General features: G+C 40.9%; 2 protein-coding genes across 3 annotated transcripts in view; both read right to left on the bottom strand.

The window, feature by feature from the left end:
- Positions 1–6,093: 6,093 nt before the first annotated feature.
- Positions 6,094–14,562, bottom strand: nt5dc2 (5'-nucleotidase domain containing 2). The gene is made up of 14 exons (XM_054609276.1): positions 14,128–14,562; positions 11,609–11,793; positions 11,442–11,516; positions 11,285–11,340; positions 11,029–11,122; positions 9,810–9,938; positions 9,259–9,319; positions 9,048–9,150; positions 8,832–8,933; positions 8,667–8,748; positions 8,396–8,482; positions 7,442–7,582; positions 7,187–7,251; positions 6,094–6,670 (listed from the first exon to the last, which is right to left on the bottom strand). The coding sequence occupies exons 1-14, from the start codon at positions 14,480–14,482 to the stop codon at positions 6,409–6,411; spliced, it is 1,797 nt and encodes a 598-aa protein (XP_054465251.1). The 5' UTR covers positions 14,483–14,562; the 3' UTR covers positions 6,094–6,408.
- Positions 14,563–17,898: 3,336 nt separating this feature from the next.
- zgc:162200 (uncharacterized protein LOC558638 homolog) overlaps positions 17,899–27,994 on the bottom strand; it is a 20,485-nt gene continuing 10,389 nt past the window's right edge. For both annotated transcript variants that reach the window (XM_054608846.1, XM_054608847.1), the window contains exons 5-10: positions 26,976–27,485; positions 25,199–26,071; positions 24,315–24,494; positions 22,976–23,127; positions 21,437–21,797; positions 17,899–20,374 (exon numbers count right to left, since the gene is read on the bottom strand). In XM_054608846.1, coding sequence (XP_054464821.1) covers positions 20,369–20,374; positions 21,437–21,797; positions 22,976–23,127; positions 24,315–24,494; positions 25,199–26,071; positions 26,976–27,485 — 2,082 coding nt within the window. In that variant the 3' untranslated portion in view covers positions 17,899–20,368. The remainder of the gene's footprint in view (positions 20,375–21,436; positions 21,798–22,975; positions 23,128–24,314; positions 24,495–25,198; positions 26,072–26,975; positions 27,486–27,994) is intronic.

Raw genomic sequence — 27,994 nt, 5'->3', positions numbered from 1 at the left:
TGGTGCAGAGAAGAAGCCATAGGAAATCATTAAAGAGAGGAATAGCTCGTAGCTTTTGTCATTTATGTCACCTTCATGCTTAATCGAGAAAAACCTTTTCATCATCTGTGCAAATCATTTGTTCTGCATGATGATTGATTGTTAGATGCAGTGAGTTGTATTAATTCCCTAGCATCATATTGAGTGCTACATGTGATTGTGGAAATCCACTCTGGTTTGAAACCCTAAATTATGTTCTTTGTTATGAAGATATGGCTGCAGTTTTTTGAAAAGAGTAATGCAACCCAATATTTTCTTTGAAACAAGGGAGCACAGATGGAGAGAGTAAAGTGAGCCAAGAAGAAGGATAAATCGATGGTCGGGTATGATGTCAGCCGTGCTCATACAGACCCTGTACTGCAGCTCAGAATGCTTACTTTCACAGCTTTACTCAGCTACATGACCTGCATCTTAAAATTTGGCCATTAAATATTACGGTGTACCAATTATTCTTATCTAAACGCTTACACACACCATAAAATACAGTCACAATGATGTTACACTGTATCTAATTAGAATATAATTACTGTATGGTTGGACTAGGTCTATCTGTGGCACACTAAAAAGAATGATTCCCTAATTGTTCTTTTCAGGATCAGTGGTTTCTCAGTCACCTCAATCTAGCAAGATGAAAGCGTTGAGGAGAGACTTTCTACACAACATTAATGTGAAAGTAAATAAAAGCCACAGGCTCAAGATACTACTGCGTATGACCGGACACTTTTTCTGGATGTTAATGAGGCTGACTTCAAAGAGCGTGGATGTGAAGTATAGCACTGAGTAAACCAATTCAAATAAAACTCAGTGATTACGCAGATGCTCTCTGGTAGGTACTGAAACGCCTGAATGGGCAACAGTACAAAGGCAACTTGTGATGAACACCGAGCATAAATATAGAATCCTCACATATGCAGCAGCAGAGAGTGGGTGACTCATTCAAAGCCCATCAAAGAGACAGTACACTTTCCATCTAATAAGCTGTTTGCAGTGGTCCAGCTGACATCCTCCTCTCAGCGGAGAATGCACACAAATACGGTTTGCAGATGAATAATTCAACAGGGAGGAAAATAATGCATCCGATTTCTAAAAACAGACCTTTAAGTATCAACATGAGGCTGTAAATGTTGTTTGTTTGGCTGCGCCTGGGACAGCTCTATAATTAAGATGTCACCTAAGAAAGATCCAACACAGGGACTTTTAATATAAGAGAGAAGGAGATGAAGGGGACATTTATGCTTTAAAAAAAACAAAATAATGAGCTGAATCTAGTAACTAATAAAACATCACTGCTGTCCAATCATTCTCTCTCCTTTTTTTTGCTATTAGTCAGTTTCCTCCAGCTTCTCAACGCCTTCATTTAATGCCGCCTCTCATCCCCGGCCCCCTGACTAGGTTAATTACAGCATAGGCTTGTATTTCAGACAGAGCTGTTATTTATAAAAGGGTTCAATAACATATCAGACATCAAACTATAGCATGAGAGGGCAAGCGGGCAGGAGATAGTATATTGCACAGCTAAATGGTGCATCTTCACAGACCAGCATGTTTGATGCGGTGCCAAAAGGGAAATCCTATGTGCATGATGATGAAAGAGAGGCGGAGTCGATGGCCTCACATAAACCAGCGTATAAATAATCTATGGGAAATCTGGAAAGGCTTGTGTGGAAACTGGTTGAAGCTCTGAGGCTTCACCTGTTTTTTTTTTAATATACAGTAGACGCTTTTGAGTGGAGAAACTGCACGGTTCTTCACACCTTTAATACGCTACTGATGCGACTAAAAATCAGCTAAAGGTCCAAGTCATAGGAATAAAATAAATGGATGAAACAGAAGGAGCAATGGAGGATATCAGACATACAATTATCCTGGATGTAAGGACAGTCAAAAGAACCCTGCCCACACAGCACATGATCCAAGAGTCCAAGAACAAGATTAGCAAATGAAAAGCCTAGTAATCAATTGAACTTTAAGGTCAACTCTGAAGCAAAGAGGCTTCCATTGAAGTTACAGTATATTAAAAAAATGGTTTTGTCTGTTAGTTTTGGTTGTCAGCTTTATTGCAGCATTTCAGCGCAGTGTAGCTGTAAGGATAAAAGCTGAATAGAAGCAATAATAAAGGCCAGAAAAGATTGTAAAAAATGTATTAGTGTGCTGCAGAACTGAAGCTCAGGTAAGATTGTTTTTTTGAAACAGGTTTAAGGGGAGCTCTTGATCGTACACATCAATGTCTGTTTACAGGTCTTGGGAGAACTATTTGTGAAAGAAAAAGTTGTTTAAAGGCATCCAGAGGGAGCTGTGCAAAGTCTTAACTTTCCTCAAGTGATGTAAGTTGAGTTAGTGCTGGTTGGGGAGGAATACTAGGAGACTGAAATGAAAATAATTCAGTACATGTGGACTTAGAAAGAAGTGAGCTTACCAGACTTCTGGAGCTCACTCCTCATCTCTGGGCTGCAAGTTACGAGCATAACACACCTGAATCTCCAACGAACTGTCAGTGGAAGAGTTGCATTGTGGGTAAAGTAGGCCCCAGGTTTTGACAAGAAAGAAGACCGCATGGGAAAATGGATGATATCTCTGGTTCTGCTGTACGAGTTTTGACACTTTTTTTTTTTAAACTGTCTATCGAGAATCCAACAATCGGAGTGCAATGCTAAATGAGTTATTTAAAAAGAGTGAGTTATTTTATACTATTATCCATTCACACTGATAGGCCCCAAATGAATAGTTCATTTTATCCGTTTCTCTTTTCAAGGCAACATTTGGATCTACAAGATCTTCCTCAGGCAAGGCGAGTCCCTTTCCTAATAGTGATTTTAACCTGATTCATTACAAACTAATTGCATATCATGTGAGATCTAATGATTACACAACAGTGAATTCTAACTGCCCCACTCCAGCACATTGGCAGGGGACAATTAGTGTCTGGCTTGAGGCCTCCCTCCACTGCTCATCCTCCCAGTCTCTGTGTCTTACAGCCTAAACTAAGATTTCCAGTCCACCAAGTCGAGCCCATCTGCTTTTTTCTTTGTTGCTGAGCCAAAAAGGAATAGAAACCTCATGAATTACCAAAAATGCTGTCGTTTTATAATGATTCCGCAGAAAAACAAGACTAATAATAAACAACATACAATGCAAGTTTGTGTATTCTATGCAGGGCTTCTATTGTTTTAGTTTTAAGGAAGATGAAGGAATATCATCTGCAACAACAGGGAAATGTTCCTACGCTGTGCAAAGGTCCCGTTACATTTAATAATAGAAGAGGCTGCTGTGTGGAGGGACTGGCTGCCAGAGCACACAAACCTCTGAGTGCGCATAGCGACAGATACGGAGTCACTCAACTGGAAGCATACAGATATGAAGGGAGGGAGGGTTGGACATGGGAGGGAATTGGGAGATTTTGAGGTGAGAAAATGAAGGAGCGAGGGGTGGAAAAGGAAAAAAGCAGAGGGACAGAAGCATAAAAGGAAAAGGAAGAGGAAATGGAAACGCAAAAGGATGGAGTGCTGTAGCAGAAGAAATCCAGGATGGAGGCACTGAAGCATGAAGGGGTTACAAGGACAAGGCGGGTGAAGCTGACTGGTTAAGGAGGGATTGGTTTTAGAAAACTACAAATCTGTCATCACTTTAGGTACTGTCCTGTACACGTTTGTCTATCAATTGAAACTGTATATAATGCATTTGTTAAATATATGAATTCCTTGTTTTTCAGTAAATTGAGGCTTGAGGCTTCTTTGCCAAACACATTAACACATTACAAGAGGTCAGCACATTCTGAAAAAAAGTTAGTCCTGGCAGCCTCTGCTGTTCAGATGCAGAGGCTTACTCACCGAAGGCAGGCAGCCATGAAATAGACTGAAACACTAGTCAGCCTTGCAAAGTCACAGATGCACCACTAAAATCTTTATGGTGTGTTTAAATTTGAAGCTATGTTAAATGATCACAAGCCACAAGGATCAATAAGGTCTGGTATCAGTACTTGCATTGGGTATCATACGTTTAAAGCAGGAGGCTGGTTTCAGAGATATTCATCTAATAGTGAAATCGAACAAAAAGGGATATATTGTGACTCCAAGAAAAGGACAAAATGAACTGATACCCTCTCTCCTCCTGTCTTCAGAATACCATATCTCATTAATAATCACAAATAAGTATCCCTCTCACTTACCTAAAACAAATTGGTTTGATTCCTTGACGTCAGTAAACAAGATACAGTATATAAAGTATTACAAGAAGAGAAAAAGAAAACTGATATCAGATCATCCCTAAAAGCTTTAAATATTCACTTATCATTTCCCAAAACCTAAAATAATGTTTTAGCGTCTCAATGCATTTTCAGTGAATAACCTTATGTCTTAGTTTTCCTAAAGGAACAAAATATTAATAAGATAAGACCTGTATTCTGAAATCTAAAAAGGGAGAAAGTTAATTAAACAAACACAGTAAAGATTGTGTTTAACACTGGATGCCGTATGCAGCCAACAAGCACTGTGCCAAAAGGGGTGTTGATGTGTAAAAAGATGGAGTGTAGAGCAGAGAGTCAAACAACACACTCTGGGCTTCGAAACAGGAAGTCCTGCGACTCCTCACTGGAAATGTGGCTTCAGTTAAAGGGATGAATAGCCTGCATGACTGAGATTGAGAGAAAATGTTATCCGGTCATCAAATGTCACAAATAATCTAGAAAACCAACAGGGGAATTGACATGCAGTTGAGTTATAAGCGGATTTGAATGCAGTCAATGCTAAATAGAAGACATAGCCGCAGGAACCGAAGGCCGCAGCAGCTGTCAAAAGTGACATTTGGAATAAAATGTCACTGGAGAATATTCAATTGTGCAAAGAAAAAAAAAAAACAACAGATGCTTGAAAAGGGGCGTTTTGAAATAAAAAATATTACATTTATATTAAATTAAGAATTGAATTGGTTATTTTAATTAGTTAATATTGAACACTTTGGAGATCCATATTTTGAAAATTGTATAGTTTTCAGAAAATATAGACCTTTATACCCTAATAAGATCTTTTATTTAGTCATGAGAATCCTTACCCCCAATTTCTCGATTCATTAAGTGCAGTTCGACATATTTTGTTTTGACAAACATCTTATTACTGCTCACGAAATATTTGAGAAAATTGCTGTAGGATTAAAAATCTTAAAACACATCCCAACTTCAAAATCGACATGCAACAATGTCACCGAATTAACAACATGCGAGAAATCACATTTTTATTTTTTTTATTTTAATGGCCTCAGTGTGTATTTGTGCAAAAAAAAAAAAAAAAAAAAAAAAAAAAAAGTGCATTAAAACAGGATGCAACAAAGATTTCTGCCATGTAGCAATCAAACACAAACGTCCGTGCACAGATGCAGCCCGACACGGATCACTGAGAAGCAGCGACACCAGTAACTCCTGCACGGGACAGAGCTGTACAAACTTGGAAGGAGACAGCTTTACTCACTCCTCCAGCTATTTGAATGCATCTGTAAATATTGTACACAAAACACCCCACTTAATAACAGCAGCACCATGTGAGCATGAGGTCGAAGCCCCCCGTGTTGCAGCATGCAGAGAGAGTACAGTACCTTGGCTGTTGTCCTCACGCAGGCTGCTAGGAGTGAATGAGTTTGTGATGCAGAGTACAGTGGCGATGAATGGAGGCTGCGTTCCCCAGCAACCATACAACCAATCAAATAAATGGAAATTTGACAGAGATTTGACTACGTCTGCACAACTCACTGGATGCATTTACTTCATTTTAAAAGTTAGTCTGGATTCTAGGCTGTGCTTAATGTTCATAATAATCTTAACCCTTTCATGCATAGAGGTCACTACAGTGGACAGCTATTCAAATGTTGTTTTCTTGTATACGCATACAATAGCGCTCACTGTAGTGGCTGATGTGCAACTATGCCATCAGAATCCATGCATATACAAGAAAACAACAATTGAATAGCTGTCCACTGTAGTGACCTCTATGCATGAAAGGGTTAAGGTAAGTTCACTTTTATAACTCACCATTGTAACGTTGTTAATAACAGATACACACATTCGGTTTTATTTATTTATTTGTGCGATGGCAGCTCGATATTGCTCAGAATGTTCATATCACTTGAATTCAGGCAGCAACCAGAGTGTCTGTCAATCTAGGATTGGTGATCTCCGGACAGCAAGCAAATCTACAGCACCTTCTAGTGAAGTCATAGGGGGCGTGGGTCTGTACAGGAATGCTTTGTCCTCTAAGGAGGTAGTTGTGCCGCACCTTCTTGACTAAAAATAAACTTTGCTATATAAAAGGAAATCGAAAAACAGACATGTCTGCCAGGACTAACATACAAAATATCAAACAGTCACTGAGGAGTTCACAGATCTCATCGTATCTGAGACATCTCCTCCAGGAATGGAGTCTTCATGCAGCCTGTGCAAAGCTGGTCCATCCACAGAGGAGCCTCGTGCTGCAGAGGGGTGCGGCGGGGGTAGAACGTATACAAATCGTCATAGTTCAAAAGACAGCTGATGGAGGCCATGTAGATGTCTGAGAAACGAGAGAGTCGCCTGGAGAAGTACGTGGGGTTGTGACACGTTCTGAAGATGCTGCCGAACTGAGGGTTGAACACGTTCTTTGTCATCACCCTGCGACATAAAATGTTAGGGGTATAAGTTAATATGATTTTAAGCATATAAGAATTAACTTATGTAGTGGTGGAGTATTCGAAAACTTTTCCTAAGTAAAGGTAGCAATACAACAAAGTAAAAATACCCAATTACGATTGAACGTCTTGGACTCATTTATAGTAAGTATCAAATTTAAAAGTAGGCTTTAGATTTCTCAGGCAGAATGCCCTCCATATATATATATATATATATATATATATATATATATATATATATATATATATAATACTGAGATGGAGCTCATTTTAACCACTTTATATACAGTTAGGTAGTTTATTTTAATGTATAATGGCATTGTATTTTATATTCTCTTAATAGGTTCTTAAAATCGTAATCTGCAAAGTAACTATAGCTGTCAATTCAACTGAAATTATCAAGTTAAAAGCAAGCAAGCACCATAAACAAGAGATAAAAAGCAATGATACTGGGTTTATCAGGGAGGGCTTAAAACTGGATTAAGATAATGGCACCCACCTGAGTTCTTCTCTCTCGTTCTGCCATTCTTCAAATACCTGTTGAGACTCGGGGTCCCGATGTGACTATGAAAATAAAGAAAACAACGCTATGAACAAATCGAGACAAGTTGAGGCTTCCAAAACATTAGTAATTGCTAGCTATGTAAACATCTGTCTCTTTTGACTCTTAACATGTTCTGCGGTGTGTCAGTGCTGTTATTTGGTGAGACCCCGATGTTAAAACAAAATGCAAAAAGCTCCATAAACTTCTCACCTGTAGGCGCTCCATGAGGCCGGTTAAAGCCTGTAGCCAGGTGAGGCTCACAGCGTACCGGTTGGTGCTCACCACTTTGGTTTCCTGCTCCAGCTCAGGAATAATGGCTGCTGTACGCCAGCCGTGTCTCAACATCAGGTCCTACCACATGAAGGGAAACTGTTTTGGTCAAACTGTGGCTTGTACAATGTGGCATCAACAAGTTGTATCTTCATCTAAGAGAGAGGCCTTAGAATACTACCAGGGAATTTTATTGACAGCAAAATATTTGGTTCCTGAACGAGTAACTCCCTTTTAAACCACTTATTTAGTCAACTTGTTTTTGTCACCAGTCATCTCTAGTTTCATGCATTCTGGAAGTCTTAGTTTTATGAGTGAATCAGTTGCTTCCAGTTGGGTACAGAGTAGATTTGAAAGTGTTGCTGCTGGTTCATAAATCAATTCACAAACATCACTGATCAGCAGATGAACCAAATAGCGCCCTAACTTTACCCCTCTTCAGATCTAATTTCTAATGATATATATATATATATATATATATATTATTATCTGGTAACGTATTCTTATACCTTTTAAATACATGCCATTGATTCTATATTTTTAAACATATCAGACAGTCTGTGCTGCCATCTGGTGTTTAAAATATTCACTATGCAGCCCCACCCAAATGTTACACTGGAAAATTTCAGAATTGCGCAATAGGTTGAGACAATGGGCATCTGTTTTTTTGTGTCTGAATGTGGTTGACAGGGCCTGGCTCATAAATAATATAATATAATATAATAATGTTTTAATCCTGACGAATGATATTTCTTGAAAAAAATCCCATCCTGAGAGGAAATGCTGAAGTCATGGGATACATAATGTGCATTAAAAATCATCTCAATCACTAAAACAGTTAGTCATACAGTGGATCCTTAAAGCAGTGATTCATCAGCATGATTTGAAACTTACAGCCAAGTCACTATAAAGATGGTCTCCAAAGTACAGAACCCTTGAACCTCTCCAGCCTGTCAGTCTGAGAAAGTCAAACAGGTTTCCCTGAAACAGAAAAGAAACCACATACCCACAACTTAACATTCATTAAAAAAAGAAAAAAATGCATCACATTAAAACATGAAACATTTACAACATGTAGTAACAGAGCTCCTGAACAGAGAGAGAAATAAGCAATAAACATAAGGAAAGATCGCTTTCAGAGAAGTCAGACAAAAGAAATACCGACCTGTTTGTAGATCTGTCCTTTGTCCAAACTGTTTATCTTTTCCCACTGAAGGTCTCCATTACTATCCAAGCGCCTGAAGGGTCTGTAAAAGTAAACACTTTAAGGACATTTCTGAACAAGATGATGACCGTTTTGTTCACCGCTTTCTCCAAAACATTTACTCACTTGATACAATCAGTGAAGAAGTGAGGTTTGTCTGCCTGAACGATCACCACATCAAAAAAGTCTCTCCAGTTTTTTCCCACCATGTATCTCATTCCTTTATCCCTGTGCACAGGAAAAGGAAAAAAAAAACTTAAAATAACAGATGGCAACAGAACAGTTTACCCTCATTCTGGGTCATATTGGACTCATAGCTGACGGATAGCCAAGTACACTTACACGAAGCTGAAGGGACTGTTGGTAATGAGGAATAGTTTCTTTCCATGACTGACCAATCGATGCAAAACAGCATCTGTCTCTTCTCCTCTCAGAATGAACTTATCTATGAAGAGAAAGAAGACAGTACATAAAGCACAAAACATTCCCGTAATGTTATTTTATGTGCAGTAATGTGCTGGCTGGATACAAACTAAGGAAAAATATGTCTTACCAAGATCCTCCATGACCCATTTGTACATGTAGCCTTTCAGGTGAACCATGCCAATTGCTTCCTGCGGATTAAATAAGTGTTAAAGAGGCAACTGACCTTCACAACAGATCTACAAATTTCATGGTACGTTTTTGATGAGTTGTTTCTGCTGAGAGAGAGCTCTGAACTACAGTCACTCAGAAAGAAATTGCACAAGGTACGAAAATGTTAACGTGACTAAAAAAAACATTAATTTTGTGTTGATTTTGGCGGCCCCTGTGGACAAAAGCAGTAGTAGTTACAGCTCAGATTTTGTGCTAGCTATACTAACACCCTGTAACTGAAAACCCTGGCAACTCAGGACCAAGGGGAAAGGCAGTTATTGTTCTTTGTTCTACCCATGAGAGTCCAGCCCAAACTTTTACTGAGCTCAGCAGATTCCTGAGCCTCCAGCTGAAGAATCACAGTGTGTGAAAACAGCCAAATACACTGGGTGAGTATACTTCTCAGTATGAGCCACAGGGTGAGGCCACAACTTAAAACATAAGATGTAACACTCAGTACATACTGACCGAGACGTCCTTGAAGAGGTGAACCGGATCGTATTCGATGCCGTTGGTGATGAAAAAATCATTTGCCGCGGCCAAGAGAGTCATCTCAGGAATGGAGAAGATGTCCATGAACTGCTTAACCTTTGGTCCCTGTGATGTAAAAATATATTTGAATGCTTGGTAAGTACTTGGGCTGCAGTAAATGTTTGTAAACTTGTGAAATCAACATTTGCAAACCACATAAGGAACCATTTTCTTCACAACCAAGAGCCACGGCAAAACTATTTTTGACAGGAATGTTTCACAGAGAATTAGAAGAGGGGGGAGGCGCGCTCCAATGGACCGAAAACTCTTGTTCAAATTGCTCCTAATTAGCCAACAAGTCAGGTTACCCTTTGTGACTGTCAGACTCAATAGATGCAGCATTGAAAAGAAATGAGTCACAGTTTTCATTTGAGGAAGGGTAGGATTAGGCAATTCACAAGGTAAAAATACAAATCTGTAACATTCTCTTGTAGGCCTATTATGAAACCAGTTGATTGTGGACATCCGCAGGGGCAAAAGCTGTAATTCCCCTGCCGATTTCAATCTAGTGAGGCTGGCAAGCTCATCGGAAGTTGCGTAATGTGTGCTTCTATAATGCCAAATGAGTCTTCACAGAACTAAGTCCACCCCAAAAAAAGAACATGTTGTTTACAAATTAAGAGTATTCTATTTAATGTATGTTTGTTTGAGTGCAGCATTGACAAAAAAATGAGAACTAAAAACTAATTATTTTGTTGGACACAAGAGTTCTTGCTGTCAGCTTTTTAGGGACACTGGCTCCCAGCTGACGACAATGTAACAAATGAGATTACAAAAATTCAACAGCGCGGCTTACGTAATAGTAAAGCCACGCAAAGCCAGACGCTTGAAATATCTGTGGACAGATTTAATCCTGTAGCGCATCCCTGTTTGAGAGTGGCCCGATGAGATTATATCAGATGTGTTGAGCCCACAGATTTAGAAAAAACTTTCTCATCTGTCCCCAACCGAACATGTTTCAATAAGAAAATACATTTTAAAATATCTGAATAGAAAAGGGCAACAACTGTAGTAAAAGTCAGGCATATCTGTCTACACAATAGTTTAAAATTATTACAAAGCATCAAAGACAACTGAAGTACCTGATATTGATTATCCAATTGTATTCATATTACTGTACAATATTATAATAATACAAAAAAAAAATCCTCCTCACCTTTCCATAGAAGCCACTGTCCTGCTGCAGTGGAACATGAAAAGTCCCCCCGTAGAGCTGACGGACCTCCTCGTCTGGCACCGGGCTCAGTCCCCTGGGAACACCAAATGCACCAGAGCTTAGAAACACACACATTACCTGACAAAACAAATAGATCATTTTCCTCCAGCAGCAGCTTTGTAGATAAAGTAACTAAAAATAACAACGTGGCACAAGTGTTAGTTCAGATACACTGAACACAGCATCAACCTCTTACCGATACACTGTTCCTGGCTGAATGTAATGGAAGGCATCTATCTTCATCAAAAGACCCTAAAGGAGGGGGGAAATAATTTCACTAGTAATTATTAGAGCGGAGGAATGAAAACATTTCTCCCCATGCAGTGGGACATTTGTGATTTAAGAGAATGTACCTTTTGGATGTCATAGTGCAGACCCCGAACGGTAAAGTTGGGAATGTAATCATATTTGTGGAGGCCTTGAGGGTACTGCAAAGCAGGAAGACATAATGGATAAATTTACCCGAGTCTAAAAGCAGTTATAATGCCGACATACTTGATGCAGCGACTGTAAAACACACCTTAAAATGCTCGATTAGGAAGCTCCTAGCTTTGTTGTAGATCATTATGTTGAGTGCATTTGAGTACAGCGCCAGCGTGTAGTCATAGTCAAAGCCGTAGATGTCCACTTCAGCCAGGTCCACCTCGTTGTTGGCGTAGATGGTGGAGGAGTTGAGGAGGTTACACGCACCTGGTGGGATCACGTCTGAGAGCAGATGGGAAACCCTCGTTTAATGAATCCAGTCAAAAGTAGATCAAATCAGAGAGGAAGCAATGACTAAGCACAAAAACAATGGGGTAAAGTCAGTTTTCATTTGAGGAAGGGTAGGATTAGGCAATTCACAAGGTAAAAATAAAAATCTGTAATATTCTCTTGTAGGCCTATTATGAAACCAGTTGATTGTGGACATCCGCAGGGGTAAAAGCTGTAATTCCCCTGCCGATTTCAATCTAGTGAGGCTGGCAAGCTCATCGGAAGTTGCGTAATGTGTGCTTCTATAATGCCAAATGAGTCTTCACAGAACTAGGTCCACCCCAAAAAAAGAACATGTTGTTTACAAACATGTATTCTATTTAATGTACCGCTTATTGGGAGCACAGCATTCAATCCCTCTTGTGATAGAGGTTCTTTTCATTATCTGTTTTATGAGTTTTTGTTAGCCACTGTTGCACTCTTTGATAAATACAACCAGCCATGCAGCCACCGCATGGCCACAGTTTAAACAAACATTTTATAATCTGTTCCTGAGACAGCCTCTAATCTATTTTGGCTGCCATATGAGCACAGGACTGTGTCAATGCAATGAGACCTGCAGCTGGGCAGCAGACATGCCCATGCAACAACCCAAGGCTAGGCTCTCACTGTGCTGCTGAAAATGTGTCTATGCTGAGTCACACTTCCAAATTATAACATTTATGAAATAACAAGTTAGTCTGAGAGTGCGTAATCATTTTAATCAAAACGCAATATGTTTAGAACTCATGTTTCACTTTGGCTAAGAGAAATATGCTATATACCAATATTACAGAAGGAGTTACTCAGTTAAACACACATTTACATTGTGTGGGGGGGCAAATTCACACCCAATGCCTCCATATGGACAGTCGCTATGCAAAGAGCACATGGGAAGTTTGCCATCTGGGCTTTATGCCAGAAAAGGGTTTATTTGAACCAAAACCATGAACATTTCCTAAGCCTAACAAAGTAGGATGATTAAGAGATTTCTGGGAAAAACTCCACCCTTGTGCATATTTAGAACAAAATATTTAGAGTTCAAATACTTTTCATTAAAATGTCAGGATCAGGAAACTAATCCAACAACAACACGACAAAATACCCATTTACTTTGATTTTCAGCTGGAAAAGTGTTTTGAGGATTAATGTACTCTGTAAGTGCTTGTGCACTTTTACTTATGTACGGTTTTGAATGCAGGGCTTTTTAGTTGTAAGAGTTTTTGAACTTGTAGCCTTTCTTATTACTGACTGATATTGTGACTCAGGTGTCTAAATATTATTCCACCACTGTAATAAATAGGCCTGGGCCACATGGACAGAATAACAGTTGTGAAAAGTAAATATTCAAGATGTTTATTGTCAATCCAGTCATAGGAGTACAATGGAGTGAATGCTGTAGCTGGGTGGGACCATGAAAAAAAAGAAAAAACCTATTTTATATAAAAAGACAAAACATATAATAAAATACAATAAATATAAATCAAAATATAAGCAATAAATGTTTGAAATAGGATATGTTAAATAAACAAACTCACTCAATTTAACTTAATTGTGTTATAAAGGTGAATCACGATAGAAGTTTGTTTTTTTTAGACCTGAAATTGTTCATTCTTTATTTATGTTCTATCATAATCATTACACTTTATACATTGTATGCCTAATGTACCGTTATGACAGTGGTCTGCTCCACCATAAACAACTATAGGACAAATTAAGACATTATATATTTCTCTGGAAAGTCTAAAAAAACAACAATAATAGTTTTTTAGTCTATTTATTACTGAGAGTTTCTCTAAAAACTATGGTAGAATAATTCATGTAGAATTTGGGAACATAATTGCATGTTTTAATGAGTCTTTAAAGGTGACACTGAAGTTACTCAGGTTGAGTCTTCCACTGTTAGATAATAACAACAACAGCAGCTGACTGCATTAATATAACATTAGACAATAACCTGAATGGTAAAGTTAGTCAGTATTTCACTTTGGCATAAGATGGGGCAGCTTTATTTTATCAAAAAGCGGAACTGAGGGGAACTTGTTACTGACTTGTTGTGATATATATCTTCTTTTTTTTTTTTTAAAGCACACAGTTGTTTAAACTTTATCCTAAAAGTCATTTGTTGAACCAACAACAAATGACGCGTGTCTGTGTCTGTAACGTTTATCCCACGAGGATGAAACAACAGTTCTTTCAACAAAATGTCTACACCAACGGCTGAACGGGGAGCCATGGTGACGTGGATGACTAACGGTTGGGGGGTCTTTGGGGGAGGAGGGAGGGGACCACCCTGCTGCTGCTTACCGTGAACCAGCCGTTTGGTGTCATTGTACCGGGCCCACAGGTAGGACGTCTGGTTCACCGGGGCCGTGGTGGACGTGTACAACCCTCTCCTGACACCAGTCACCCCGGGAGCACCCACGGGCTCCCTGGGTCTCTTCTTCTCCCCGGTCTTGCATCTGTGAGGCGGCTCCCCGGAGGACGGCACGTCGCCGCTCGGCCGGTCAGCATCGGGGCTGCAGCCTGTCTCACCGCCCGTCGACGCTCTGCAGGGTGTCGGCGGGTTGTTCACTTTGTGGGATCGAACCAGCGGAGGAGTCCCGTGTCCTCGTGTCCACAGTGTCCGCGTCACTGCAGCGCCCGCCGCCTTAAAATACATTTTACTGTGCAAATGTTATCGCGGGTTAAAATCTGCTGTCGTTGCAGACGGATGACAACAACAGATCAGCCTCATGCCTGTTTAATGAGAACCCGCCCCGCAGGGCAGCCATGCCCGAGAGACACGCCCCTCTGTCCACAGGGGGAGGGGCTTAAGTCAGGGCAGGTTAAGATAAGATAAGTTAAGATAAGATAAAATAAGATAAGATAACATAAAATAAGATAAGATAAGTTAAGATAAGATAAGATAAGATAAGATAAAATAAAATAAGATAAAATAAAACAAGATAAAATAAGATAAGATAAAATAAGATAAGATAAAATAAGACAAGATAAAATAAGACAAGATAAGATAAGATAAAATAAGATAACATAAAATAAGATAACATAAGATAACATAATCCTTTATTAGTCGCAGCGGGAAATTTGCAGGATTATCCCCATGATGATGTATTTTTTTTCTTCAAAAAGTATTCAGGACCTTGAAATAGAATATCTTATAACACACATTATTCTCACTTTTATTTATATGCAGTGGTGAGAGGCGAGGCGTGTAAAAAAAACATCAAAAGCCAAAAGAAAAAGTGCAAAAGAAAGATCTTTAAATACGATTAAAACATATCATTAAAATACGTGGGGATAGGAAAGTGAAAACAAGCTAAAATAGAATAAGACAGGTATAAAAACCAAGAATAAAAGTGACTGTGCAGTGTAAGAAATTAGTTGTTATTCGATTTAATAAAAAGCAGCGACAAACACAAAAGTCTTCATCCCTGATTTAAAAGTGAGAGTTGCAACTGGCCTGCAGATTATTCCAGATATATGGTGCATAAAAACGGGACTTAGTTTTGACTCTGAACAGAAAGAAGATATCTCCAAGACGACCTGAGAGGTCTGGATGGGTCATACTCTAAGATAAGTGTAAAGGTGGAGCAATAGCATTATTGATATTTGTGAATTAAAATGATCTGTAAACTCATTGACTGAGACCCAAGAGAGGGTGATGATGATCAGAAAGAGCAACATTGTTTACCACAAACTGTTCAGACCCCTGGAGATAATTGAGAGTGTGCCCATTATTTTGTGTAGCTCTGTCACATGTCAGTTCATAGTTATCAAGAACACCCTACAGTTCTGTGGCTCCTCTGTCCTGGCTGCGAGTTTGTCAACATGGATTTTAAAACATAAAAAACCCCTCAAAGTAATTATAGATTATAGACAGCAGTTTAATAAAGTCACCAAAACATGTCTGCAGCCCAGTATTTTGGTTGCCTATAGATGTTTAGGAACATAACTTGAGAGGAAGAATTCAGTTGAAGTGCTACATTTTCGAAAGAAGCTACATTTCCATAATTTATTTGCTTGCATTGGAGGGAATCACTTTTAAAAATGGCAACTTCACCTTCCTTTCTTATGCACTCTAGATGAGTCATAGCTGTGATGATGGTGTCATCTCTGACGGAGATGGACGCCGAGGCAGATTTAGGGGAGAAAAAAATGTGAGTGTGCCAGAGACCAGCTCCTTCGTCTGGTTTTCCTTTCAGTGTAAGAACACATGCGTCATTGCCTTGTGTTTGCTTGTAAAGGTCATCCAAATAGACTGTTATACTAATATACTATACAGTTTTATTTATTTTAACTCCTCACAAGGAGATCAGGAGCTTAACAAAACTTGTTCTGCAGGCAGGCCTTCGATACAGGTTCATGCAGCAAGTAGGCTACTAATCTGCTCTAGAATACGTTGCTGCATGCTCATAGATATAATCTATCACATCAAGAATCTTCATAGTCAGATGTCTCAAAGTAGTGTTGAGGAACTCAGAACTCATTCAGTTCCTTATCAGTGGTTGTAAATGCTTTAGACTAGAGGTTATGCTTTGGGTGGTACTGTATTAAGTTTATATTTTAATGCACTTGGTTCATTCTTTGCTTTCGTTTTATTTTTTAGTGCTGGGACCTGTGTATTTATCCGATTGTATCTTCAGCATTTAATTTATTTTCAAATCCAACAAATTGCAGAGGAACATTTGCACATTAGTCACGCCCCCCTTGGAATGTTTGGACTGTCATAAGGCTGTTTTTGCCTTTAACAGTCACCCAAAGATGGAAATTCTGTTATTAGCCAATCTGCTTAGATTAATAATAATAATCAATCCTTTATTAGTCCCACAATGGGGAAATTATTTCTCTGCATTTAACCCATCCCGGAGGAGCAGTGGGCTGCAAAGAAGTGCCCGGGGAGCAACTTGGGGTTAGGTGTCTTGCTCAAGGACACCTCGGCATGTTGCCAGTAGAGGGGTTTGAACCAACAACCTTGTGGTTACGGGACAAGCGCTCTACCTCATGTGCCACAGCTGCCCCTAAGGCTGTTTTTGCCTTTAACAGTCACCCAAAGATGGAAATTCTGTTATTAGCCAATCTGCTTAGATTAATCACCTGAGAAGTTTTATAAAATGTGGACAAAAATTGAGAATGCAGTACGATGCATTTTTCAGATGTCAAAGCAATTGCACTACAGATCAATGTTTACATTCTCTCTTTTTCTTTCCTTATAGGGAAAAAAAAAAATCCAGTAAGATTTTAGAATGAGCGCTTTACCCACCACATACCACTGACAGACCACGTGATTTTAGCAGAAACTTTACAATAAAATGGTAGTAACCTGCTGTATGATCCCATATTATAAACTTTGTAATGGAAAATTATATTAGTGTAAATTGGAAGTATATAGTGTAAAGAAATGTTTGATGAATTTTACTCTAAAGAAATGTACTATGATGTGAAGATTTTACTCTAAAGGTTTTGAATGAAATGTACTATGATGTGTACTCTAAAGGTCGAGAACCTCGTCTCTCTGTATGTTAAGTTACACTGTGTGGAGATGTTAACCCCCCCCCCTGCTCCTTATGTCCCTTCACCTCTTTGTCATTCATGCCCCCACCTTTTGGCCCTCTCACACCTTGGTCCTTCCTCCCCACCTGAGACTCATACCCACCTTTTGGTCTTCTCCCTCTCCTTTGTTTCTTCTTTGATATTCATGCACCCCTTCTGTTCTTCATACCCCCCCTCCTTTACACATTCATTGTCAGGAGATGCTAACACAGAACTGAGCCTAGCCACCCCGGCTCCCATATATGCAGGGGTGAGCAGCCTTACTCGGGGGTTCAGTACTTTGCAGGCTCCCGGTGACTCTGTAAACTTCTGGCTCTTTCATGCAAAGAAATAAAATACCGCAAGGACATTTCATTTGTCATTTGATCATTATTTCAACGCTCATTGGGACTCATCTCGGGACATAGATAGTACTAGTACAAATTGGGTATTAGTATAGTAAATTGTATTGGGAAAAACTTCCACCACAACTTCAAGCAGTATTCAAAATTCTGTGTTTGAAGTCAAAAGACCACGATGAACATACAGTGTTGGCTTGTTTTTATTCTTCATGACAAAAGTGGTTCACAGGTCAATGAAAGGAAATTGCACACAAAATGTTGAGGACCATACAATGTGTTATGCGGAGTGTGCACGTCGCCCTCTAGAACAATATACAGACACGGAACGCAGACCACATAAACACAGTTAAAATATTATACAACAATGGTAATTAAATTATACACCCATTTGCACAGAGTGAATTAAATAGATTAAGAAATCCATTTACATCCTTCGAAGAAATATGACATAATGTTAAAGCATTTCCACTTCTTAGCAAGGAAACTTCACCTTCCATCTATAATGTTGTTGATACATTATGTTCTTGATTTTCTGCATTCATTGTTCATTAGTTAATACTAATGAGGTCATATAAGGCATGCAAGCTAAAAAGTGAAAATATTTACCAAAATGAGATATCACCTTATTCAGTGCTAACGCTGCTTCATGAGAAAGTAAATAAAACATACCTTCAAAATAAATCACAACTACAGTGTTGAAAAGTAGTCTCTATTTAAAAAAAATAAAATGTGATGAAGACTAAAATCAACAGACAAGATCAAAACCAAGGCACCAAAAATAAAAACATATCAGCAGGTTGTGGCCTCTTCTACTAAACCACAGGACAGTTGAGCTTAAAGACCAAATGGATTCAACATTTTTTTTTGCATTTCTAAATGTGGCCTTAAAGTTCATGATTGGTCTACTGCAGGTCAATTCAAGTTGAATTTGTAACTGCATTCAAAGAGGCGAGTTTTGAAACAGTGCCAATGTTTACATTTGTGTTACTGTCCTCAAATCACCGCTCTGGCATCAAACTACTCTATTAGCATCCCATGTTGGGTAATCAGCAGATACATCTTTTCTTTGCGATACAGGTGGATACTTGTGGAGCTCCTTCTAGCAGAGCCATGCCACATTGGAGTTACGCCTCTCTTTGAAGTATTTTGTTTTGTAAAATGCATTTATTCTTTCTTTTAAGCCATAATGTGCTAATATATGCAAAGCACTGTGCGATGCTTTTAAAATAATGGGACGATATCATTATTTCATTTTTCTACAAGCAGCAACTCTAACAGCAGACTGCTAGAACTACAAGCATTGCTTACTGAACGCAATGGGTTCGGTAGAGAAGAAAACTAGTGTGTTGTGGGTAATGCTAGTTAATTAGAACATGCTAACTTTGGAAGCAGACAAAAGCAGGGTGACATTAAATGATGGAATACAAAACATGAGTATCGTTGCTTAGCTGTTCAAAGGAGTGAGGAAAAGCAGAAGCTGAATGGAAACTGTTATGATTATGTAGCCAAGGGGAATGTGCATGGCCCAACATGTTATTATTTTTTTTTTTTTGCTTACATAAACCAAGCCACTTCAATTCTTAAGCGACGTGAGACCATCTTTTATAATCAACAGCCGGAAAAGCAGGAAGTTACGTTATCAGCCAACGGGATGCTTGCAACGGCCAGATAACTTCCAAAAGCTGCTTTTTGTGAGAGATGCTAAATGGCTGTTTAAAATCAGCTACAGCCATCCACTGTGTACTGAAAGTGAAGGCAAGTTTCAAAAGCCCAGCCTGACTCCAAAGAACAGCAGGAAGTGCACTGTCCTGAATTGGTCTGCATAGTTTGCAAAGTAAGACGGTCATTAAAGATCAAATCATGAATCTGATTACTCTGCTTGACCTGAGGTGGTCGACTTATGGCTGATCTATTTCCATCAACTGAATAGCATATTTACTGACCTCCAAGTTAAAGGGCAGTGCTAATGGACAAAAGCCAGAGTGCCAGACGCATCACAGGACAAAAAGAAAAAGGGCATGTAACTGTATCACCAGTAACAGGGGGGGGGATCTCAGGAAAATAGAAGGCTCTCTACTTGTGGGATAGCAATAACGTTAGTAAGGCTGCATTGTTCTACAAAAACAACTACCTGGGAGAGTTATGACAGGTGATCTACTCTAAAAGACGCCAGACTAAAGGCAAGAGTGTAAAGACATACAGCCTTTAAAAGAGAGCATAGCCTTGAATCAAAGTCTGAGGACTGTAAATACTGCACATGATAAGTCCCTCATTCTGGAAATAATACTGTCACTGGTTCACAAAACACATAGCAGCCTCGAACAAGACCAGATGGATCCACTCGGGACAAGACAAAAGTCACAGAGACTTCAAAGAGCAACGAGCAGCACATTTGTCTCTTCACCCTCCTTCAAGCTGCATGCAGGTTTCTCTCCGATCCAAGCAGAGGAAACCAAGAGGGCGGGGGATGAGAGAATCTTTTTTTTTTTTTTTTTTTTTAAATCCATGGTTCTGGTGGGTAGACTGGGAAATGTTGCATCATAACTGGGATGGACAGGATGTCTTGAGTCAGGAAGGGAGGTGGGAGCCGGGGAGTCAACATGAAGTCAGGTCCTTATGGAGAACAGGGGGTTTGAAGTGATGGAAGGAGGGTTTCAGCGCTACAGAGACAGGATGAGACAGAGACACAAAAAAAACAAATTTAGTTCAAAATGAAAAAATTATGTTAAAAGAGATGAGGGGTAATTAATAAGGATAAATGGATCCATACAAAATGTAAAGGATCAGCAAATTTGGGGGTCCAAACAGCTACATGAGATGTATAAAATAAAATCTTAACCCCAATAGCGTTATATCTAAACAAAAAACTAAAGATTATTTATTTAATATACAATAGCATAGTATGGCTTATTTATTTTTTAAACGACGTATAGCCATTAGACTTAGACTTGATCTTATCGCCTGCGAGATGATTTAGAGTGTGAGCTTCGGGGCCTGGCAGGTGTGCCCTGAGCTCTGTTAGCAGAGCTCCTACTGACGTTACTGAGAGATTCCTCAGTGGTTCTACTTGTGGAGGTGGATGATCTGCGCCTAGACTCTCTACAGACCCCGGACAACCTGCTCTTACCGGGTGGATTGTGAACAGGGGTGGGTGTGGTCGCCGGGGCCCCTGAAGATTTAGCGTTAGACGGCAAAGGGGCTGTGTGTGACTGAAATGTGTTACGACATGCGGCTGCTGCTTGTGCAGAATTAGGCCTGCAACTCGGCTGTTTTCTTCTTACCGAAGAATCTAAGTGTGGTTTTAGATCAGGCTTTTGTTGACTTTCACCCCATGCGTCAGATGTGTTAGGATACACACACAAGGCTTTAGAAGAGGTTAGATTATCTGTGGATGACGAATACAAAGACCTTTGCCTGGTGGAAGAGGCAGGTACCACACGAGTTGTGATGAAGGTGTCCTGACGTACGGGGACTGAAGATCTCCGTCCTGACTCACCTTTTCTTGAATCGCCGAGTTGTTTATTTTTTACCGTGAACTCGCTGTTCACAGAACCGGTGGAGCCTTTACGCATGGAGTAGCCGGGACTTAACTCTGCGCTAAACATATCACTGACACTATGACTTCTAACAAAGGTGGCGTCCCGCGGGAGACCCTTGCCTCTGCGAGACAGGCTGCTCGTCTGGACGTTGTTGTCAGGACAGAGAGAGAGAGAGGTTCTTACGGGGCTTGTGTGGAGACTTCGGGTGAGACCTCGCAGGTGGTGCGTGGCCATTGCAGAGACGCTGCCGCCGAGAACAGGGCTAGCCCGTGGACTGCTTCTCAATGGGGGGCGAGCAGGACTGCTTCGGGGGCTCCTTGGACCCCGGCCTGACTTGGCGGCCAGCTCTTTGGCCCGGGAGCGGCGGGGGCTGCTGTTCAAGCTGTGGGGAGACAAGGGGGCCTCCAGGTCCTCCAAACGCTGAGTAAGAGCCAGTTTCTGCTGTATGGCCATACGCAGCAGAGAATTCAGGGTCCTCTTCTCATCCTCGGCGGCTGCCAGCTGCCTCTGCATCTCATCCAGCTGGGTGACATACTGGTCACACCTGAGAGATTGTAGACAGTGAAAAGATGCAACATGCACAAGCAGGCGAAAACAAATTGGTTCACAAATCCAGAGACACACGACATGCTTCACATTAATTATAGTAAGGCAGACACAGACTTATTACACAAGCTGTGACACGCTGGGATTACAATTTAAGATTATTTTTTATTATTGATTAATCTAGCAGTTTTTTGGATTAATGAATGACTTGTTATATTACTTGTTATATTTCAAAACATCAAATGATCATATATATACATAATTTGACTGGAATAAGTTTTTAATTTGAAATAGAAATATTCATTTGTCATCATATACTGTTGAAATGCATTCACTCCAGCTATCCACATGATGGCACCACACCACTTGGGGATCTTTTAAGATGTAATCTTTAGCCTGTTGCAATAGACCGTATTAGTCCTTGACCAAGTCTGTACAGCAATCTTTCTAAAGGATAATAAAATGGTGTCTGGAGAGGTCATAGACAGGTAATGCATGTTTAATATACTACTGATTGTAAGTCGCTTTGGATAAAAGCGTCTGCTAAATGACTGTAATGTAATGTAATGTAATGTAATAAGCTTCTCAGGCAATTTATAACAAATAATGAAAACATTTCTGCAGACCATTACAAATCCAGAAAAAGCAAAGGGGAAATAAAACACATTAGTTTACTCACAAACCAATAGAAAACACACTAATCACTAAAAAGAGGTTAGTGATTAGTGAGTGAAGTACTGTGCTTTGTAAGTTTAACTCTTCACAGCACCTCCCCACCCTGTCAATGATCCTACCCATTCCCCACAGACACGAGGCTTCTCCTTCATTAAGGTAACCTGGCTTGATGGGGACAAATCTGTTCCTGCCTCCTCCCCCCCATCAGCACAGGGCAGAGCACGTGGTTGATAATCTTCACGTGAACCAGTGGATTGTCCACAGGCGTTGTAAGCATGGTAAGCTTATTACATGGCAGATGCTGTGCCACAACAAGAGCACCATTACTAAGCATTAAAAACACTAGGAAAGAGCAGTCAATCAGATCTAATTAACATGGGTTAGCTATAATTAACTTAAAAGCCAAGAAGAATCTACTAGTCTTTTTTTGTCTTTCATAACACTGCTGCATATAATGCCTACCTTTTTTTTTTTTTTAAATACATAAATTGGAAAACTTACCGACTGGCAAACATGACTCGTAGTGAAGAGAAGGTGGCGGCGTCCTCCTTCAAGGCTTTGAGCTCGTTCCTCAGTTTCATCATGGTCTCCGACACCATGCTCTTCTCTGTCTCGTACTTAGTTTTCAAATTGGACAGGGCCAACTCTGCTGTCTGCATCGACAAGCAAGATGATTGCACTATTATAAAATACTCTAGCGCCATAATTCCCCTTTAGTTAGTCTGTTAAGATGCATACTACCGTGCATGATTTGTATAGAATATACATGTATCGACTAGCAAAAACAACAAAAATACAGTTATGTTGAGGATTTTTGCATAGGGCCGTGCAGTGCTGTCCCCGGACTGAATGGATCATAGAGGAGATAGACGAAACACATCACTTTGGTTTCGCCTTGCTTGATTTTCTAAAAAAAAAAATTAATAATATATTGCATTTGTAAGTTATTTGTCTTCACAGTGTTTTGAGGTCACCCAGTGGTCTCTGTGTGCTCGGCTGTACGATGAGAACAATACGATTGGCTGGAGAGTATGACAGTTTGTTGACAACAACATCTGATTGGATAGAAGCCGAGCCTATGCACACGTTTTCCCTCTTGTGTGATCACCTTTTACATATCTGTGACTTGAATGCAAGCAACAATGCAAAAAGAACATCCTGATTACATGAGTGAAAACACAAGCGTTGCCAACATAGTCTTAGAAATCAGAATTGAGAGGGTACACTGCTGTACGTGAGCACAGCTCAACGAAATACAATACCTTGAGTGTGGTATGTATGTGTGTGTGTGTGTGAAAGGGAGTGTGACAGCTAAGGGAATGACAGGAGCAGGTCAGGCGATGCTTGAGCTACAGCAACGAGGAGGGGGAGGAGAGTTCAACCTCTGAGGAGCGCAACATCCCACTGTACTTAAGGTGCAGACACATGTGAGCCCAAGGGAATGTCTAGACAAGCCACTGATGATACAGGCCAGCCATACTGTTATGTGTGGATAATAAAGAAGAGCTGCTCTCTTTGGTCAGGCCTTTATTAAGAATAGGGAAGAATATTGTCAACAGAAGAGAGACTAGGTTTCCCAAACATCTCTCTGTACCAAGATAGCTGTTCTTAGGATTTTTTTGTCAAGAAACTGATGTAGTAAACCAAAATGGACAAATATGGGATAGCTTATTTTTTAATGAGGCAACAAAAAAAAAAAACTACCTTTTGGCCCTGGACAATATAGGATTGGTTTTGGCGAAAGTCCCTGAAAGGTCAGGTTGACTTACCCTTCAGTGGAACACTATTGTGAGAGTTTACAGAGAACTCTGTAGCGTAGCCAGGGCCTGCTGTGACCTACCTGTTTGTTAGCCTTGAGGACAGTCCTGAGGGTAGCAATCTGTTCTCTCTTAGTGCTGAGAAGGGACTTGAGTTTTAGTACTTCCTCCATTAGGCTTTCAGCATCCCGCTCTGACTCTCCGCTGCTGCTGAACCCTGAGTAAGGCATCGCACCCCTCTGACGACAGAGGTCCACTGCCACCTGAGAGAACACAGAGTTATTCACAAAGGGGGTGAAATGGGTTTGTTTCAGTAGTAAAGTAAACATTGTGTCAAGATCTGAAAATAGGAAAAGTCTTTGTCTTGCAGATTAGAGATTTTCCAAATATCACATTATAAACAGTGGCAAAAAAACAAATAATGCAAAATGTGCACATTTTATCTATGATTTCTTGACAATACTGTTATTCATCTGTGAAATTAATCTACAGAAACAAAAGAAGTAAAAGGGACAATTATATCCGTTTCAAACTGTGTCTCACTGCGTTAAAAGTTCCCAGAGTTCCTGCCACTGCTGTTTTCTGAGAGGGTTTTCTGAGAGGATTTTCTGTAGGGAAAGCCACGACTCACCTTTGACCCCTAGTAATCCAATCCATTCTAACCCAGACACACACACACACACGTGTCAGCAAGTTCCACAACAGGCGTTGGAATTGAACCGACACAGGAGCTACTCAACTACATTGAACAGTTGGAGCTGAGCATTAGCTTCAGCAGGAAATTTGTGAAGGAGGAAAGGCCTTCACACGGATCAAAAGCCTGGCTTCCATTGATCGAGACACAATGAAGGAGTTAGATCATTTGCACTGTTTATATTACTTTCAATTCCCAAACAATCAAGTACTGGTAGAGTAGCATTCTAGTAAATGTCTGGCAGACTGTAAGTGTTAGGCAGTGCATTCTTACCCGGAGGTGTTTGACCTGGCAACGGATGACTGCTACCAAGTTGCGGACGTTTGAAGGGTCCCTGAAATCCAGGGTGGGGGATCCGGGGCAATTGGGAGATTCCCCGCTGGTTCCTGCACTGTCCACCTCGCCCATAACCTGCAACGCTGAAGCTTTGGAGATGTACGCGTCGTTGGATCGCGGCTTCTTCTGGGAGTTTTGCTGGGGGAAGACATAGTGTGATCTTCGTGCACCACCTGCTAAACTTGCCCTGGCACCATCACGGTAATAGTCCAGGGTGACGCGTTTGGGCGTCAGGTTGTTGCACACGCAGATGTGGTGATAGAGGTTGGACAGCTCTTCGGAGAAGGCCAGCAGCTCTTCCTGGGCGACGGTCAAATGCCCTTCTGAATCGATGGCGACTTTCCGTGTGGCTCCGATCTCCTTCTCCAGCTCACTGATGCGCTCCTGGTCCTGCTTGCTGGACTTGATGCACTGACGGATCTTGTCAGCCAGCTCCTGGGCCTCTGCCCGCCATCGATCCTTCTCCTGCTTGTACCTGTGCTCCAGGGTGTTATAACGAGTTCCTGCCTGAGATAGTTCATCTCGTAGCTTCAGAAGCTCTTCGCTGGCTGAACGCATTCGCGCCTCCAGCACCTCCTTGCTCTTGGTGTCTACCTCGTAGTCAAAGACTTCACTGCTACCGTCTCCGTTCTCATCATCTCCCTTGTTGCCTGCCTCTTGGTTGTGCTGCTGGCTGCTCTGCACGGCTTCCAGCTGTTGCGTGAGCGATCCAACCTTGTCCGCTTGCTGACTGAGGGCCTGTTTGGACATTACCAGCTGCATCTGCAGTTCCTCCACCTTGCTAATCAGACCGGATTTCTCTCGTTCTGCCTGGACTCACGCAAAAACAAAAGATGACAACGTTTGTATGAGCATATATTTCTTAAATTTTCTAGACTTACTGCTGTTCATTAGTTGAATAATCATCCATTTCTGTTCACCAAAAGGGCCAATACTGATTTATTTGCCATAAAACAAAAGGGCAGTTTTCTGTGACACAAATTTCTCCCCCCCCCACCACCTTTAGTCTTTATGCATTTTTAATGTAAGACAGTGGATGACCCAATTCAGCTCAAGACCCAACATGTGGTGGGTAGCAGCTTGCTAACCCAACCCTCCCCCGATTTAAGGCGTCATGAATAATATATATCCCTCAGAAAGGGTTCAAGACATCCTTCATTTTCTAAAGTACCCTATATTTGTGAGTAAAAAAACTGTATCAGGTGGGAGTTCACAAAAATCCCTTGGGGAAGTAGATGATGAAATGTGTTGCTAGGTAATTTCGCTTCAACGTAGGAAGGCTCACTCCTTCATCAACATACAAGGGAAGTGGTTTGAAGCAGGAAGTGGCACGTGGCACACACCCCCGTTAATAAATCAGACACACAAACCAATCTCTATGAGAAACTCACTGCTCAGCCAGAATAGAACGAATACTTTCATCTAAATATAAATGCAGTTCGGTAAATCACGGAAGAATTTCGCTGTATACTTTGTTCCCTGTTAATAAGTGCAAAGTGTCAGCAGGAGAGGACAGGCTGCTATTAAGTTCTCACAAAATGGCACTACTTAGCTTAGCATTGTTTTTCCTCTTGATTCAAATAATATAACGAGTAAATACTGCCCCAATATCTTTTTGTGGTAATCATTTTCACAATTTTTTTTTTCTTTTGAGCACTGCCATAATTCAACCTTTTTTAATACATTTTTTTAAAAGTGTTGTGCTGTCGCGTACCTGTAAGAGTTGCTGTTTTAGCTTCTGGCTGTCTGAAAAGTGTAGCTCACTCAGCAGGTCGGACACCAGCCCAGAGGCAGGAGCGCGCAGGAACACATCACTGCTGCGTGGAGTGGAGTAGCGATGGATGAGGCCGTTACTTTTGGAGCCCCCCAAGTGAGGAGGGTGAGCAGAACTGGGAGCGGATCCAGGACCATTATTAATGCCGCTGTCCTGATCCTCTCCCTCACCTTCCCCGTCTCCCCCCTGGCCCTCCTCCTGGCTGTCATCCAGCTGGTCCAAGTGGAGCTCCAGGTTCCCCATAGAATCGAAAGGGTTAAGGGTCAGGGCGGAGAGCTCTCGCCGCAGACAGTTCTTCTGCTCCCTCTCCTCCTTCAGGGCTTCCAGGGCCTCATCCAGCTGCCTCTCTGCTATCTCCTTCAGCCTCTCAGCCTCCTCCATCTGAGCTCGCTGTTCCTCCTGCTCCTCGTTCTTGTGGGTCAGCTCCAGCTTGATTGATTCAAACTCAATCTGAAAAGTGGAGCACAATCATAGGGCTGTTTTTTTATATGTTGTTTAATCCAACACATTTGGGTGCAGATTCAAATGAGAACTCCACTATTGATGATCACCAATTCAAGTTTCTCTTGGATATTGTTACGACCCCTCCCTTTCGGCAGCTGATTACTTCCTGCAGGAGTTGGCTGAAAGCGAGGGTCGTTAGGGCAAGTTGCTCACACCTGGCTAGGCCTCTACCCAAGGTGATATAAGCCAGCCTGGTCTCATTGTCTCTCTCTCTCCCCTAGGCTCCACGCTGCTACAGGTTGTTGGTTCTTGGTTCTTTTGATGGCTTCCTTTTACACTCAACAGCAACACACACATCTCAACTCATCCATGCACTACATTCACCACTGATGCCACTACTCTCCACACCTCATGCTATTGGTAAATATGATTGTTTAAGTGATAATAAATCCGTTCATTTATCACTTTCAACCTGACTTGTCTCCCCTCCTTGTCACATATGCTGAGCCAGTTTG

This window comes from Anoplopoma fimbria, chromosome 12 (assembly GCF_027596085.1).
Source record: "Anoplopoma fimbria isolate UVic2021 breed Golden Eagle Sablefish chromosome 12, Afim_UVic_2022, whole genome shotgun sequence".
NCBI lineage: Eukaryota > Metazoa > Chordata > Actinopteri > Perciformes > Anoplopomatidae > Anoplopoma > Anoplopoma fimbria.
This window is presented reverse-complemented; position numbering and strand designations above follow the sequence as displayed.

Excerpts from the sequence above, each read along its gene's own strand:
- nt5dc2 (XM_054609276.1), bottom strand. The coding sequence starts at position 14,482 with ATGTATTTTAAGGCGGCGGGCGCTGCAGTGACGCGGACACTGTGGACA. Across the intron at positions 11,123-11,284 it reads CAGCCAGGAACAGTGTATCG|GGGACTGAGCCCGGTGCCAG; the intron begins GTAAGAGGTTGA and ends TGGTGTTCCCAG. Across the intron at positions 7,583-8,395 it reads ATCTTTATAGTGACTTGGCT|GACCTGATGTTGAGACACGG; the intron begins GTAAGTTTCAAA and ends TTCATGTGGTAG.